This window comes from Schistocerca serialis, chromosome 2 (assembly GCF_023864345.2).
Source record: "Schistocerca serialis cubense isolate TAMUIC-IGC-003099 chromosome 2, iqSchSeri2.2, whole genome shotgun sequence".
Classification (NCBI taxonomy): Eukaryota; Metazoa; Arthropoda; class Insecta; order Orthoptera; family Acrididae; genus Schistocerca; species Schistocerca serialis.
In genome coordinates, this window is record NC_064639.1 from 724,341,727 (window position 1) to 724,359,001 (window position 17,275).

At 38.3% G+C, this 17,275-nt stretch overlaps 1 protein-coding gene across 1 annotated transcript in view; it reads right to left on the reverse strand.

Annotated features, from left to right (window-relative positions):
- The window catches only part of LOC126457921 (juvenile hormone esterase-like), a 128,870-nt gene that overhangs the window by 56,160 nt on the left and 55,435 nt on the right, over positions 1 to 17,275 (reverse strand). Inside the window, exons 2-5 of the mRNA XM_050094615.1 lie at positions 10,515 to 10,652; positions 7,060 to 7,216; positions 6,632 to 6,817; positions 2,657 to 2,856 (exon numbers count right to left, since the gene is read on the reverse strand). Of these exons, the coding sequence (XP_049950572.1) occupies positions 2,657 to 2,856; positions 6,632 to 6,817; positions 7,060 to 7,216; positions 10,515 to 10,652 (681 nt within the window). The remainder of the gene's footprint in view (positions 1 to 2,656; positions 2,857 to 6,631; positions 6,818 to 7,059; positions 7,217 to 10,514; positions 10,653 to 17,275) is intronic.

Here is a 17,275-nt window from a genome sequence, read left to right on the forward strand (position 1 = left end):
AGAGAATTTATGTAACTTATGTGCCACGTTCATGGTCTTACATACTGCAGGGCTGAAATGCAATTGGCCGAGTCACACTTTTCTCAGACATCCATTGTGTCTTTGGTGTTTGAGGTTTCTCAAGATGGTGTTAAACCTTTATGTCATCAGGTTGCTGTCACAACTCTGCCTCACCCTACCAATTTCAAAGAACTCCAAGCATTTTTAGGTAAAACTGCATACCATCACTAATTCTTTTGAGGTGCAGCCATGTTGGTCTATCCCCTCCATCAGTTGCTCCACAAGGATGTTCCTTTTTGATGGACACGTTTGACATCTAATTTACTTTCTGCTCCTTGTTTGCCAAGTGGGTGCCCATAGCTGTATCCAGGATGACAAATCTGGGGTACGTCTATGGGTACCCACATGGCACCATCCTATGCCAACCTATTCATGGGGCATCTAGAGGAATCCTTCCTAAACACCCAGAATTCTAAACCCCTCACCTGGTTGAGATGCACTGACTACATCTTTGCAATCTGGATTGGGGGTGAGGACACCCTATCCACATCCCTCCAGAACCTCAACAGCTTTTCCCCCATTTGCTTCATCTGGTCCTACTCAACCCTACAAGCCGCCTTCCTAGATGTTGACCTCCACCTCAAAGATGTCTACATCAGTACCTCTATCTATATCAAAACTACTAACCATCACTCATACCTCCACTTTGACAGCTGCCTTCCATACCAGGAAGTCCCTTCCACACAGCGTAGCCTCCCATGGTCATTGCATCGGCAGTGACAAATGGTCCCTCTTGTAACATACTGAGGCTCTACTGAAGCCTTCACAGGCTGTAATTATCCTCCCAACCTTGTACAAAAAAAAAATCTCCTGTGCCTTATCTGTCCAATCTTCCACCACCTCCCAAGGTCTTACAGTCCAGCCACAGAGGAGCATTCCCCTTGTCAGTCAGTACTACCCAAGACTGGAGCAACTGAATTACATTCTCCACCAGGGTTTCAACTACCTCTTGTCGTTCCTTTAAATTAGAAATTTTCTGTCTACGATCCTTCCCACAGCTCCCACTGTGTTATTCCGCTGTCCAATGAACCTACACAATATACTTGTCCACCCTTACACAACCCCTGCTCCCAACCCCTTACCTCATGGATCATACCCCTGTAAAAGACTTAGATGCAAGACCTGTCCCATACATCCTCCCACCACCACTTTCTTCAGTCTGGTCACAAACATCACCTATCCCATCAAAGGCAGGACTACCTCTGAAACCAGTCATGTGATTTACAAGCTACACTGCAACCACTGTGCTGCATTCTATGACTACCAACAAACAGACACACACACACACACACACACACACACACACACACACATGTATTTTGGAAATGTTCCACAATAATGTTTCATGAACTTGCCCAGCAAGTAAACTGTGGTAAGTCAGAGGTAGGTGATGTTAAGTGCACCCTGTTTATGAGAAAATAATGTTAATTACCCAGTGATAAAATTTTGAAAGTATAATTGTGGGTAGAATTTACCATTTTAAAAATATTTCATTATGGTAGATATATGTGAGAACAATGATGTGTTTGGATAAGGGAATCACATTGCAGATACATGCAATATCTTATTTATTAGAATTTATTGAAACATTACTGCACGATTTCTTGAAATGAGTTAAATGGGACTTACCATTGTTTACAGCTAAGGTATGCAGTTAACTGAACATATTTATGTTTTCCTATTTGGTTCTTTCTTGAAGAATTTGTACAGCCTATTGAACCATTCACTAAATTTGTTTTAAAATTATTTAGATCATGAACAGATTCTTTCAGTAGATAATTTATGTCATAAGAAACAACTTCTCTAATGATTATTGAACTTTGAATTAGTTTGAACCTTGATGTAGTACCTTCATATGGAAGCTCTATTGACAGGACAAAAGCTAACTAATTTTCTTTTAAAATGACATTTACAACAAAGTTGGAGTAGCGATGTGATATAATGTGATGTGATGTGATGTGTGTGTGTGTGTGTGTGTGTGTGTGTGTGTGTGTCAACTGGATGAGTCAGACAGTAATTAAGCAGAGGCAGTAGTAAACATAATAATCATATACTACCTCAAAAATTTCTACAGAATGTGATAACTCACAAAAGTTCCAGTAAAAATTGTCCTGAAAGTGAATAACATATGTATAAATTAGTACCCAGTTATGACCAAAAACTATAAACCTTAGTTGAGAACCTGACTATTGTTAAACTCATAGGACTATAGCATCAATACTAGGTGAACATTGTCCTGCAGGTTGTTACAATGCAAAGTATTTGCCACTTGATCCCAATGAAATGTTTAGTGAGACTGTAAAACTAACCAAAATATATTAAAAATAATCAGTGTTAACAGTCAGTAACAATAACATAAATGCAGTCAGTGAGGGAACATTCAACAACCTGATATATGTTTTGAATGGTCAGTAACTGCTGATTTTGATTAATTATAACAGATTCAAAAATAAAGATTGTGTAATGAACATTTATGCATAAATTCATTACTTCCTTCACCTGATATACAGTAACAAGCACCAGTAAATCAGAAAACAGCTTAAAGAACTTTCTAAGTCTGCTGGTTTTGGCAAGCACTGTAATATTATTGAAGTACCTTTTCTGAGAATCCTTTGTACTGTTTTTCAGTTAGAGTCTTTGCAGGGACCTTCATCATATAGTCCAGTAGCTCAGCTGACTTGTTTGTGGAGAGGCCAAGGTACTTTGCTAGACGAAATGTCCTTTCTGGAACATCTGCATTGCAAACTGTGTCCGCAATGGCCACTCCACTTTGTGATACTGCACGATGCAGTAAACCTGAAATGCACTACTACATATGAAGAGCTTCAAACTGTTTTTCAAAATACCAGTTTATGGACACAGATGACTAAGTTGTTTTATTTTAGTGTCTTACAAACTGTAATCTTGAATTTTTCTTCTTTTGACTTAATCTTAATATCTGTATTAAAGAGATTTTTATATTTTCTCAGTTAGGGATTTTATCTGTATAAGATGTTCTTTGACGAATTTATCATATCAAACTCCTATAAAATTCCAAGCTTCTGATGATATTCCCCAGTATCTTTATTAGGAAAACACTGATATTTACAGACATAAATTATGTAGTGAACCTCTGCAACCAGGGATTAAATTGTTGCTAACACTAAAATGTCACCTGCAGCAACACTGTTTTCATTGTGATGTAAAATATTGAGCATATTCATGTGTAGTCTCTCTGTATCAGACACCCACTTCCCCACATACTTGTGTGTCTAGTGATTCATATTTTATGATTTTATGGATTCTGTGATGTTTGAGTCCCTGTAATTTCAAATAGAAGGTGAAATTCACATGTTTTCTAAAAAGGATTTATTCATTTTCATAGGGCTTTGTATAGTCACCACTAGTTTTTCTAGTTTCTTTACTTGAAATGGCACTGATATTCAGTGCATTGCTGGGAACTAGTTCAGACTGACTGTCCCACTTTGCTGTTACACGGAATGTTACAAATGTCTGTGACTACGAACTCATCGCTATGCTTCACAAGTTGTAATGATATAATGTAGAGTTTTTGATCACATTTCCTGAGATCTTGCAGAGAGTGTAGTCTGGTAGAAATGTCAGTGAAACCTCTTCCAGGGAATTAAGTGTGAATCACAGAATATTCATCTAGATGTACAGTGTGTTAACTGTAAGATGGCAGAGTTGTGAGGGGAGTGCGGGGAGAGGAAGAAGCAAGCATTGGCTGGCGAGGGGAGAGGAGCCGCTGGGAGGGGGAGGGGGGGGGGGGGGACAAGGCACGCCTACCAGTTGTAGTGTTGGCACTACAAATTGCGCATCATGCTTACACGAAAGCAGACGAAAGGCTTGGAAATAAACCTCGCTTTAAATGTTGTTCGTAAACAAAACTGAAATCGTCATGTACATTAAATATATATAATAGAGGGAAACATTCCACATGGGAAAAAAGCTAGAATTTTGTGTTTATGTTTGTGTTTGTTTGTGTGTCTATCGATGTGCCAGCGCTTTCGTTTGGTAAGTCACATCATCTTTGTTTTTAGAGATAATATATATATATATGTTTGTCTACTATGCGCTCACAAACCATTCATCTGATTGCAATGAAACTTTGGTGAAACTAACCTTAGGCCTACCGGTAGGGGTTGTTAGCGACTCCCAAGATGGGCCAGCAACTGCCTCTTCACTCATTTTGATAATGTTTAGCACAACTGCACAATAAAAACACACAGAACAGTACAGCGCAAAAAGAATAACAAAGCAGACGACAATGGCTACTTTGTACAAGACAGTCAGCTACGTAATGTTGGCAGCAGTCGAAATTGCATACCTACCGAAGCCTCCCGACGTTTATCCACTTCTACCAATTCAGGACTAGAGAGAGGTCTGCCATCTAAAAGTTTACACACTGTAGAGGTAGTTGATGATATTCTCTCTCAATGGCCATGGCAGAATTATGAAGAAGCGACCTTTAACACAGTCCCTGCCACCTACCCTTTTGGTGATGTATGTTCAGCATTTGGCCTCATTTCAGGGAATCATTGCACTAGTTCACTGAGGAGCATCCCCCCTCCCCTCCCCCCCCCCCCCCCTTTTCTTCCACGTCCCAACACAGAGGGTACTGTGAAAATGGCGAGTGACAGGTGGGTGTAAACGATATTGTCAGATTGGTCCTCTGTGTATTGTAATCCAACCCACACAGATTGCTAGCTAAACAGCCATGGTTTAATTTCCATCAGTTTGCTTAAAGCAGAGCATTGTCAAACAGCAATATGTAGTACTAAAACTGTTAGAAACTCCTGTGGGGAGGATATTAGCAATGAAGTGATCAGCAGTGACATTGAAACAGCTATTGTGGTTTCTGTTGTAGTAATCTGAGGTATCATATTGGCCAAATGAATACCTGTCATAGCAAAATAATGCTGTACAGATGGAATTTGGAGTGGAAAAGTGCTCATGATGATTATTATTAATCTAATGCATCACAATGAATCAGACAATAAGTACACTCGCAGCGCGTCTGCAACCAGGTGTGTATAAAAATGTTTCCATGAAATTATAATATTAAGGTTCTGAAAAATGCAAATGAGTAAGCATCTCATTAAAAGTGAATAAGAGTCTTGTAAAATTGAATATCATATCCCTGAGATGAAGAAAAATCAAATCAAAAGCTTTATGAGAACAGCTGAAAGTTCCTAAATTGTTCCAGCTGACTCCTGAACATCAGCTGTGCTTGAGAACACATAGCTGAGAGAAAAGAGATGAGCATAATGCAGAAATAAACAAACAAAGGACAATAAAGAGTGCTAACTGAACTCCTCAATATGGATGTGTCATGAATATACAGTCTTACATATCATATTGCTACTGGGTCAATTGGCATACTCATTGAGACCTACAATTGCATTCAGGAGTAGTAGATGTTGTAATCCAGGTGCTGCCATGCAGTTTTAGGTTTCCACATATCATTTAAGGTGCACACCTGGATGGTTCTGTTGTAAAGGGCACAGACAGTTTCATTCCCCAGCCTTATCCAATCTGAATTTGTGCCTAATGATGCAACAGGATTGAACTTAAATACTTATTTTCCATTGCTCTATTGGATATTGCACAGAAAGAAACCATGTGCAATAATTCCAACTATACTTCTACCAGGTACCATAAAAGCACAAATTCTTAAAGCTAACCTTTATAAATATCATTCATTGTTTAAGAACTGTTTTAAGAGATCTTACTCTTATAGAAAATGTTTCTGTATCAGCACTTTCAATGACATCAAACTCTTATATCTGAACTTGATAGAGAATACCAAACAATATTCAGCATTGACCCGTATTTATACTGTAATGCATAATCATCAGTAATTTAATTATAAATAGCTGCTGTGTAAAAGAGAGAGAACTCATGTCATATTTGTGAATGGAAAATTCAGTACATCACGTAGTGGCAATTAGAATGTTAGGAAAACTATTATTGCCTATCAGTGTGACAGTGAAGTGTAAAATGGGCAATAAATATGAAATAAGTACATTTGATCACAGCCAGATCATGGATACACAATACATGAAACAGTATCTCTAAAATAAGATATGGAGCCTACTATGTGTTTCTCTACAAAAATCATTCCTATTATTAGTTTCATACTTATGAAGTAACACCTTTAACGCAGAAATTTCTCATTATGTCAAAAATGCATTAATTACATGCATGCCTCAGCTTTAATTAATTTAATTGTCAGCAATATCCTGACCAAAAAGTCTGATGTAAGAATTCAAAATAAACTGAATGAAGGGTGACAAATTATCTGAAATTATTTCAGCAGTTATGTCAATGACAGTGTAGGGTCTCTGTTAGATAGCTATCCAAAAAAAGATGTAAATGGAAGAGTGCCAGTATTTGCACATTGTTGTTCATCTTATGCAAAATACCATAGTTGTAATTTAACCTTCATTTTGAGGCATAAGCAAGAGAAGTGAGCCCCTTTGTCTTGCTTATGATTAAAAATGAAAATGGAATTATAGCTAAGTACCAATTATACACTTCAGATTTTGTAGAAATTAATAATAATACTCACCTTTGCCTTTTGGTGAAAGCATAAGATACTCAGATGACATTCCTCCAGCACTTCCTCCAAACACTGTCACGTTATCAGGATTACCTCCAAAAAGAGCAATGTTGTCTTTGACCCACTGTAGTGCCATTACTTGGTCCTTTAGCCCCATATTACCAGGAACAACAGAGTCACCAGTGCTAAGGAAACCTATGAAGCAAATTCTCTGAGAGTCACTCATATTGTTTTCCACAACAGAAGAATGTGTAAAATTTATTTGTGCTGACATTACGTTGTGTGTTAAGCAGGTATTTCATTTGGAGTACTGGACAGTAATCTTCCCTATACAACAAATATACAAAATGGCAAAACTGAAAATTCCAGGATGCATATTATATGTAAATAAGAGCAAACTTAGTGTTTAAGGTTATAGAAACTGAATAGTAAGTTACCAAGAACACCAAGACGATAATTTAATGTGACCAATACAACTTCATGTTCAAGGAGATACTCTGGACCATAAAAATCTGCATTTCCAGAGCCCATGATGTAACCTCCTCCATGTAGCCACACCATGACGGGTTTCAGATCCCCTGAGTTCTCTTCTGTCTAAAGAGAAAAGTAATATATTACATACAGGTAAGAAACAAAATGATAGGTCAAATATGCACAAGTAAAAGGGTTCAAGTAGAATCAAATGTTTCATTTAACTCTAAAAATTTTCTTTCAGTTTATATTGCCTCTAAGTGTAGCTTACATATTACATTAAACAATTACAAAAGCTGATGTTTATAAGAGGAGAATCTAAGTTATTATTGAATGTATCAAAGAATTAAGGATGTAGCACTGCCCACATTTAAAACACTATATAAGATGCTGCAAAGCTATAGTAGTAACTTCTTGTCTTGTTGAGTGCTAGATCAATAGAGAGATAATAGCTGCCAACAGATGCTTGAAAAGACATTAGATCCAAACTGAGAAGTTGAAAGTATAACAAAAAGTTATTGTCAGAACCAGTAAATTAGCATGTAAAAACTAGAGGAAGGTGGATTGATTTTGCAGAAAACAACAGATTTGATGGTGGGAATACATGTAGATTTTGCATTCTGCATCTAGTATGCATGGTGAATTCTGTACAATGACAGAAATATTTTGATAAAAAAAAACCTTTTAATATGTCTTTCTGCTACTCACCCTGTAAATTCATGATGTATAGTGCTACATACTTTCATTTGGTTTTGCAATTGACAACATGTGAAATACTGAAAGAATAATGTTGCCAGAAAAGAAGGAAGGAGTGGAAACTGGGGTTTAACGTTCTGTTACATGAGATGGAACATAGTCTTGCACTGGGTAAGAAGGATGTAAATTAGCAGTGTTCATTCCATGTGAATTACTTCAGCATGTTTAAACAGTTTAAAGAAACTGAGGAAAACTGAAGGAAAAGTAATTATCTGTATCTTACATCCCATATCACATCTTTAAATTCCCTGTCATACATTCATTGTATTCTGTAAATCCCATCATGAAGTAGAATCTTCAGGGATGTACAATAGGCCAAGTTCAGATTAACAAACACTTGAGTAGTTGTAGTAAGCTATATTCATAATTAATTGTCAGAAAACTACATACAATTTTGTAATTACTCAAACTATACAACAAAACGGATAGTGATTACAGAACAACACATACCTGTGTGGTGTGATAAGAGAGTCCAGTTAACATTTAACATCACAGACCCTAAAATCAACTTGATTCAATATTTCGGCAATCCAACTGTTTGCCATCTTCAGGAGAACACTGCTTCTGCTGATGACTCCTGCTGAGAACTGATGCCAGGCTGCAAATCAATATCCTATATAGGCCTCTGTACAGTACATGGCACATGCACTGCCCATCATGGTTGCTGCCCTCCAAGACTGGACAGGTGGCACCACCCTTAGTAGAACACCAGACATATCACCCTTAGAGATATTTTCAAACACTTGGACTGGCCACACTGAAGAACATTCTGTTTTGATGCAGGATAGTACAGGATTCCACATCCTGATAAGAGGAAACTCATTGTCTTTATTAATTAAATTAGCCACCAACCTAATTTCAGTTGCCTCTTTATAGACACTGTTCCAAAAACTGGAAGTGTAGGTAACTATCACAGTTGTGTCAAATTTCATACTATGTCCCTCATTTAAGCCATGTTCCACTACCACTCATTTTTCCAGTTGTTGTAGCTTTGTGTGATGGCAATGTTCCACATACCTGTCATGAACTGTGTGAATTGAATGGCCAATGTATGCTTTCCCACATTGACACAGAATTTGGTAAATACCAGGCTTCCTGAGCCCCAAATCATATTTCACAGAGCTGAGTAGAGGCCTAATCTTGGAAGTTGGACGGAACACACTCTTAATGTCAAAATTCCTTAAAATCCTTCCAATCTTAATTGACATGCCATCAGTGTAAGGAATAAAGGCCACAGACCTATGCTCCTCTTCATGCATCTCCGGTGATGATACAAACTTCATAGCCCAATGAATCTGCTTTATTAGAGTATCAAATTTCCTTGAAAACAGCCATGAAATGCCCAAATTCTTGAGGTAGATTGACCTCATCGGAAATGGCATACGCTCTGCTTACATCGGCCATTTGATTCGTACAGTTCATGACAGGTGTGTGGTATGTTTCTGTCATATGAGGCTACAACAGCCAGAAAAATTGGCAGTATCATATCATTACTTAAACGAGGGGCACAGTATGAAATTTGATGAACCTGTGGTAGTTGCCTACACTTCCAGTTTTTGGAACAGTGTCTATAAAGAGGCAATTGAAATTAGGTTGGCAGATAATTTAATTACTAGAGACAATGGGTTTCCTCTTAGCATGGCATGGAATCCTGTACTATCCCACATCAAAACAGAATGTTCTTTGCTGCAGCCAGTCCAAGTGTTCAAAAATCATCTCTGAGTGTGATATATCATTGCTGCCGGGTTTGTACTAAGGGTGGCACCTTCTGTCCAGTCTTGGAGGGCAGCAACTGTGATGAGTGGTGCATGTGTCTTGTGGGGTATGGAGGCCTATATAGGACATCAACATACAGTCAGGTATCAGTTCTCAGTGGGACTCATCAGCAGAAGCAGCATTCTCCTGAAGACGGCAAACAGTTCGATATTTGAAATATTGAATCAAATTGATTTTATGATCTGTGATGTTAAATGTTAACCGGATTCTTTTATCACACCACACAGATAATTGTTGTTCTGTGATCACTATCAGTGTTGTTGTGTTAAAACTCGAAGAGACTATCAAGACTTATTATTTCTGGAAAGCCTATGAAGTCACATTTGACACTGTCAAATAGCTAGCAGGAATTGTTGATCCCTGAGCCCCTACCCCCTACCCCCTACCCCCTACCCCCTGCCCCCTGCCCCCCCCCCCCCCCCCCCCCCCGTATTTTGTGAAAATTCGCACACAGAAAGAATGGAACTAGAAAATGTGTTGTTTGTTAGTCTTTGGAAAATAATTGTGGATTCATTTAAATATGCTACTAGTAGTAGATAAACAGTAGTATAGCAGAGTAGCTCAGGAAGCAGCAGGTTTTCTGTTCTCTCCAAAGTAACAGCTACATTGGAGTATGTAGCAATATACTGATATGCTGTTAATATACAGCACAGTGTAATTTTGAACAGCAACTTTTCTTTTCTCATTTCATATTTTAGTTCAGTTTGGATTCCTGAAAGTTGTCCTTTTGCATGGACTCTACAGAATATGATAGATAAATGAATGAAAGATCAAAATTAGAAGCCATACACGATAACACTTCTATTGATTGTACATCAAATTAATTCATGATAAGTAACAGTCAGAAATTAATGTTTCTTTAAATATTTTTTTTTAGCTATAAACATACTGTTGATGTGTAGACATTAAGGAAAAGACAGTCTTCATTTCCTCTGCAAGAGCCAGTCAGTAAGTTGATCTGTGGTGCCACCTCACCAAAAGTTGTGGCATCTCTGACACCATTCCATGATTCAGGTGGCTCTGGTGGCTGAAACATTCCATATTAAGTTATGTGAGATCATGAGCCAGAGAAAGAGCCACTTTTAATACAAATAGCGAAAATAGAAGAGTGTGAACCACTAATAGATTAGTAGATATCTCAAACATTTGCCCCTATAAATCTCATTTAGAAGATTTTTTTTTAGGTTTCAGAATTATATCACAATAATGATTCCTAGTGCACATTACAAACATAAGCCCACAGTGACATGTACACAGGTATAAACTTTTCTAATAGATTCGAACTATGAACCAACTGTAAAGAGACATCCTCCTCTAGCATTACTTTTCCTCAACAGAAGTAGTCGATACCAAAAATAATTACAAATTTTTAAATGGGTTCATATTATCTCAATTGTTTTCCTAAAAGATTTGCATATGATTTTGTACACGATGTATTATATTTCAGGCTAAAATGTATAAAAAGAAATTACTGTTTTTTCATTGTTACACTTGCTATGTGCTAGCTTTGAATGTACAGCTAAAATTACTTTTCTCTTAGAAACATTTGAAATTATGAAATATTTGGCACACTTAAAATTTCTATTATTAATATGCAATCTGACACTAACTATTAAAATTATTTCTGAATTCATTTACAAAATGATTATATAAATAGAAAGTCATTTGTCAAGAGAACTTGTCAGCCCTTTGGAATATTGTAGTGGGCATGACTGATGTGATCAGACGTGTTTTTAATTTTGGCAATAACAACATAATTTTCAATTTTGTTGAAGTGTAAATTGTTAACACAGTATGATACAGAAAAGTATGAGAGAATAAAATCAATACAAAAACAGAAATTACTGCTCAGGCAATTCTACAGAAGTTATTACATCAACTGGAACCATGAGAACCTATAATGTTAAAAAATTTCAGCTTCAAGAATCAGTCCCAGACACGAAGAACTGGAGCCAACTACAAGAAAAGAAGATCTACATCTACATCTATACTCCGCGAGCCACCTTACGGTGTGTGGCGGAGGGTACTTATTGTACCACTATCTGATCCCCCCTTCCCTGTTCCATTCACGAATTGTGCGTGGGAAGAACGACTGCTTGTAAGTCTCCGTATTTGCTCTAATTTCTCGGATCTTTTCGTTGTGATCATTACGCGAGATATATGTGGGCGGTAGTAATATGTTGCCCATCTCTTCCCGGAATGTGCTCTCTCGTAATTTCGATAATAAACCTCTCCGTATTGCGTGACGCCTTTCTTGAAGTGTCCGCCACTGGAGCTTGTTCAGCATCTCCGTAACGCTCTCGCGCTGACTAAATGTCCCCATGACGAATCGCGCTGCTTTTCGCTGGATCATGTCTATCTCTTCTATTAATCCAACCTGGTAAGGGTCCCATACTGATGAGCAATACTCAAGAATCGGACGAACAAGCGTTTTGTAAGCTACTTCTTTCGTCGATGAGTCACATTTTCTTAGAATTCTTCCTATGAATCTCAACCTGGCGCCTGCTTTTCCCACTATTTGTTTTATGTGATCATTCCACTTCAGATCGCTCCGGATAGTAACTCCTAAGTATTTTACGGTCGTTACCGCTTCCAATGATTTACCACCTATGGCATAATCGTACTGGAATGGATTTCTGCCCCTATGTATGCGCATTATATTACATTTATCTACGTTTAGGGAAAGCTGCCAGCTGTCGCACCATGCATTAATCCTCTGCAGGTCCTCCTGGAGTACGTACGAGTCTTCTGATGTTGCTACTTTCTTGTAGACAACCGTGTCATCTGCAAATAGCCTCACGGAGCTACCGATGTTGTCAACTAAGTCATTTATGTATATTGTAAACAATAAAGGTCCTATCACGCTTCCCTGCGGTACTCCCGAAATTACCTCTACATCTGCAGATTTTGAACTGTTAAGAATGACATGTTGTGTTCTTTCTTCTAGGAAATCCTGAATCCAATCACAAACCTGGTCCGATATTCCGTAAGCTCGTATTTTTTTCACTAAACGTAAGTGCGGAACCGTATCAAATGCCTTCCTGAAGTCCAGGAATACGGCATCAATCTGCTCGCCAGTGTCTACGGCACTGTGAATTTCTTGGGCAAATAGGGCGAGCTGAGTTTCACATGATCTCTGTTTGCGGAATCCATGTTGGTTATGATGAAGGAGATTTGTATTATCTAAGAACGTCATAATACGAGAACACAAAACATGTTCCATTATTCTACAACAGATTGACGTAAGCGAAATAGGCCTATAATTATTCGCATCTGATTTATGACCCTTCTTGAAAATGGGAACGACCTGCGCTTTCTTCCAGTCGCTAGGTACTTTACGTTCTTCCAGCGATCTGCGATAAATTGCTGATAGAAAGGGGGCAAGTTCTTTAGCATAATCACTGTAGAATCTTAAGGGTATCTCGTCTGGTCCGGATGCTTTTCCGCTACTAAGTGATAGCAGTTGTTTTTCAATTCCGATATCGTTTATTTCAATATTTTCCATTTTGGCGTCCGTGCGACGGCTGAAGTCAGGGACCGTGTTACGATTTTCCGCAGTGAAACAGTTTCGGAACACTGAATTCAGTATTTCTGCCTTTCTTCGGTCGTCCTCTGTTTCGGTGCCATCGTGGTCAACGAGTGACTGAATAGGGGATTTAGATCCGCTTACCGATTTTACATATGACCAAAACTTTTTAGGGTTCTTGTTTAGATTGTTTGCCAATGTTTTATGTTCGAATTCGTTGAATGCTTCTCTCATTGCTCTCTTTACGCTCTTTTTCGCTTCGTTCAGCTTTTCCTTATCAGCTATGATTCGACTACTCTTAAACCTATGATGAAGCTTTCTTTGTTTCCGTAGTACCTTTCGTACATGATTGTTATACCACGGTGGATCTTTCCCCTCGCTTTGGACCTTAGTCGGTACGAACTTATCTAAGGCGTACTGGACGATGTTTCTGAATTTTTTCCATTTTTGTTCCACATCCTCTTCCTCAGAAATGAACGTTTGATGGTGGTCACTCAGATATTCTGCGATTTGTGCCCTATCACTCTTGTTAAGCAAATATATTTTCCTTCCTTTCTTGGCATTTCTTATTACACTTGTAGTCATTGATGCAACCACTGACTTATGATCACTGATACCCTCTTCTACATTCACGGAGTCGAAAAGTTCCGGTCTATTTGTTGCTATGAGGTCTAAAACGTTAGCTTCACGAGTTGGTTCTCTAACTATCTGCTCGAAGTAATTCTCGGACAAGGCAGTCAGGATAATGTCACAAGAGTCTCTGTCCCTGGCTCCAGTTCTGATTGTGTGACTATCCCATTCTATACCTGGTAGATTGAAGTCTCCCCCTATTACAATAGTATGATCACGAAACTTCTTCACGACGTTCTGCAGGTTCTCTCTGAGGCGCTCAACTACTACGGTTGCTGATGCAGGTGGTCTATAGAAGCATCCGACTATCATATCTGACCCACCTTTGATACTTAACTTAACCCAGATTATTTCACATTCGCATTCGCTAATAACTTCACTGGATATTATTGAATTCTTTACTGCTATAAATACTCCTCCACCATTGGCGTTTATCCTATCCTTGCGGTATATATTCCATTCTGTGTCTAGGATTTCGTTACTGTTCACTTCCGGTTTTAACCAACTTTCCGTTCCTAATACTATATGCGCACTATTTCCTTCAATAAGAGATACTAATTCAGGAACCTTGCCCTGGATACTCCTGCAGTTTACCAATATTACGTTGACTTTTCCTGTTTTTGGTCTCTGAGGACGGACGTTCTTTATCAACGATGATAATGTCCTCTCTGGTAAGCCGTCAGGTATTTTATCGTTTCGCCCAAGGGGGGGTCCCTCTAACCTAAAAAACCCCCGTGTGCACGCCACACGTACTCTGCTACCCTAGTAGCTGCTTCCGGTGTGTAGTGCACGCCTGACCTGTAGGGGGGCCCTACAGTTCTCCACCCAATAACGGAGGTCGATGAATTTGCAACCATTATAGTCGCAGAGTCGTCTGAGCCTCTGGTTTAGACCCTCCACACGGCTCCAAACCAGAGGACCGCGATCGACTCTGGGCACTATGCTGCAGATATTAAGCTCAGCTTGCACTCCGCGTGTGATGCTGGTTGTCTTCACCAAATCAGCCAGCCGCCGGAAGGAACCAAGGATGGCCTCAGAACCCAAGCGGCAGGCGTCATTCGTTCCGACATGTGCTACTATCTGCAGCCGGTCACACCCAGTGCGTTCAATAGCTGCCGGAAGGGCCTCCTCCACATTACGGACGAGACCCCCCGGCAAGCACACCGAGTTGATTGTAAATCTTACTCCTCTAGAAGATTATTAAAAGAATTAATGATAAAGACAGAGACAATCAACAAATGATGTGAGGGAGGGGTAGAGTACACAACTCATCTTTAATCTCTGATTCATGGCTTCTACAAATATAGTGGACTGTTAACCCCTAAGTTCAAATAACTGCTACAACTGTCTTAGTATTTGGCTCAAATGATTCAGGGCAACCAAGTGTCTGCATGGTTACAGTAAAAGGCAGAAAGAATAACAACTGCAATGTTATGCTGTATGATAATGGTAGTTTCCACTTGGAAACAAAACTATATCTGACAATAGGTTTCAGTACTAAGCGGAGTGGTGCTGTGCCACTGGACATGTTTGGAAGAAGTGGAAATCAATCTTCATCCTGATATCCATATTTTCAATGGTTGCCCTGGATCGTTTGAGCCAAATACTGAGATAGTTCCATGTACTACACCAAGATCAATCTACTACCCCATCTTTGTATAATCTATTATTTTCTATGTCTCTATTGGCCTGAATGTAAACTGAGTTTTAACTGTACCCTTCCAGTACAATACATTTATATGAACTCTAAACCAGCAAAAATGTTCCATCAATAGGGACAGCTTTGTCACTGTTTTTCTTTAATTCAATTGCCGTGTACACTCGCAAGCACAAACCGGCTTCAAAACTATCAAAAACATTACTCTTTATCTCCAGTTTCAGGAAACATGACAATTATGAAAATGTTAACACTTTAAAAAATTTCAAAGAGAGATAGCAAAGTAATCACAGAAATTGTGTGACTTGTCTGACTGTGTTAAAACAAATGGGAAACATAAAAATATGAGAAAATGATTATTTAAATTATGGAAACTTTTTATTAGAAAGGTATGTACATACAAACATTTAACACTTTAAATTCACAAGCTTTCAACTTCAATGAAAATTATGAAATGTCCATTACGAAAGCAAATTTGCCCAAAACTGCATTGTAAGATGATTTCTTATATACACATTGTCTTGCTTATTGAGTAAAATTCATCAGACATGTTCAGGGAGTAACACCTTCTTCCCTGTTAACTGTTCAAAGATATGAATCCATGAACTCTCCTCCTCCGCAGAACCTACTAAGACTTGTTTGGATCTCTTCTTCCTCATCACTTCTCACTGCAATCTGGAATCCTCATGCCACTGAATGGAGGCACTTAACAATAATTCAAAGATTCTGAGCAGATCTTATACTTTTCACAAGTCTATCACTACAGGCTTATGAAGTCATAGGATATCATCACCCTAATGCGTAGATGAGTTTTAACAACATGTAAAATATTAAAAAACAAGCTTTCTATACAGGTCATATCACAATTAATAAGATCTGTTTGCAGGACAATTTGCAATAATTAGTAGCAGCCATTTAGCATGCTAAGGTGAAAGGAATGCCTGGGACACCAAAGTGCAAGGTTTGTACACCCAGTGTCTATCACAATCAGTAGTGAAAACTGACAGAGGTGAATGTGTACAAGGGAAAAGGGGGAAGAAGGGGTGCTAAATCATAGGCCATTTGTATTGAGGAATATTCTCAAACCAGTCCTGGCTATATTAAGTAAAGTAAGTAGTTTCCACATACATGTGAATGAAAGAGCAAGGGGAAGGCACTTTTGTAGAGTACCAAAAGATCATCTCCTATGAGCTGAAATCAAAAACATCATTGTAAACCTGTGAGATTTGACAATGATGAAAACACACAAAATGGCCATTGTTAAATATGTTCTGCATGCAATGCAAACAGTGACACCTCTATTGGTTAGTTTAGCTACAGGCTAGAGGGGTAAATATAGTCACTGTCAAAAACCAGAAAAATTGTCCCATGTGGTAGCAGATCAACTGTTTTTTTTTTAATATTTAGTGTAAAATTTATGTACAGCATGACAAAGTATTCATTCTCTACAGGAACAATGTGACTGATCAAGAGAATTCCAGTTGGAGGTGTAGAGTATTATGTCAAACAGTCTGGTTGTATTTAAAAACAGTACATTTTCTAGAAATAATGATTAACTCATCTATAATTTTATCTGGAGACTAAGATTAGAGCCATAAGTCATAAACATGGTTATTTATTTATTTAGGTAGGTAAATAAATAGTTTCTCCTTTTCCAAAGCCCTTGGAATTAAATCTTATTAATCTAGATTTTTTTCTTTGAATGATATTCTTTTACTTTTGTTTCCTTGTAGTCTGAGGCATTAGCTGCCATAGAAATAAACAACATTGTGTGTGCCAGCACTTCTTCATTGGTATATGTTTACAGAAATGAACTAACAACTGCAACCTACAACCT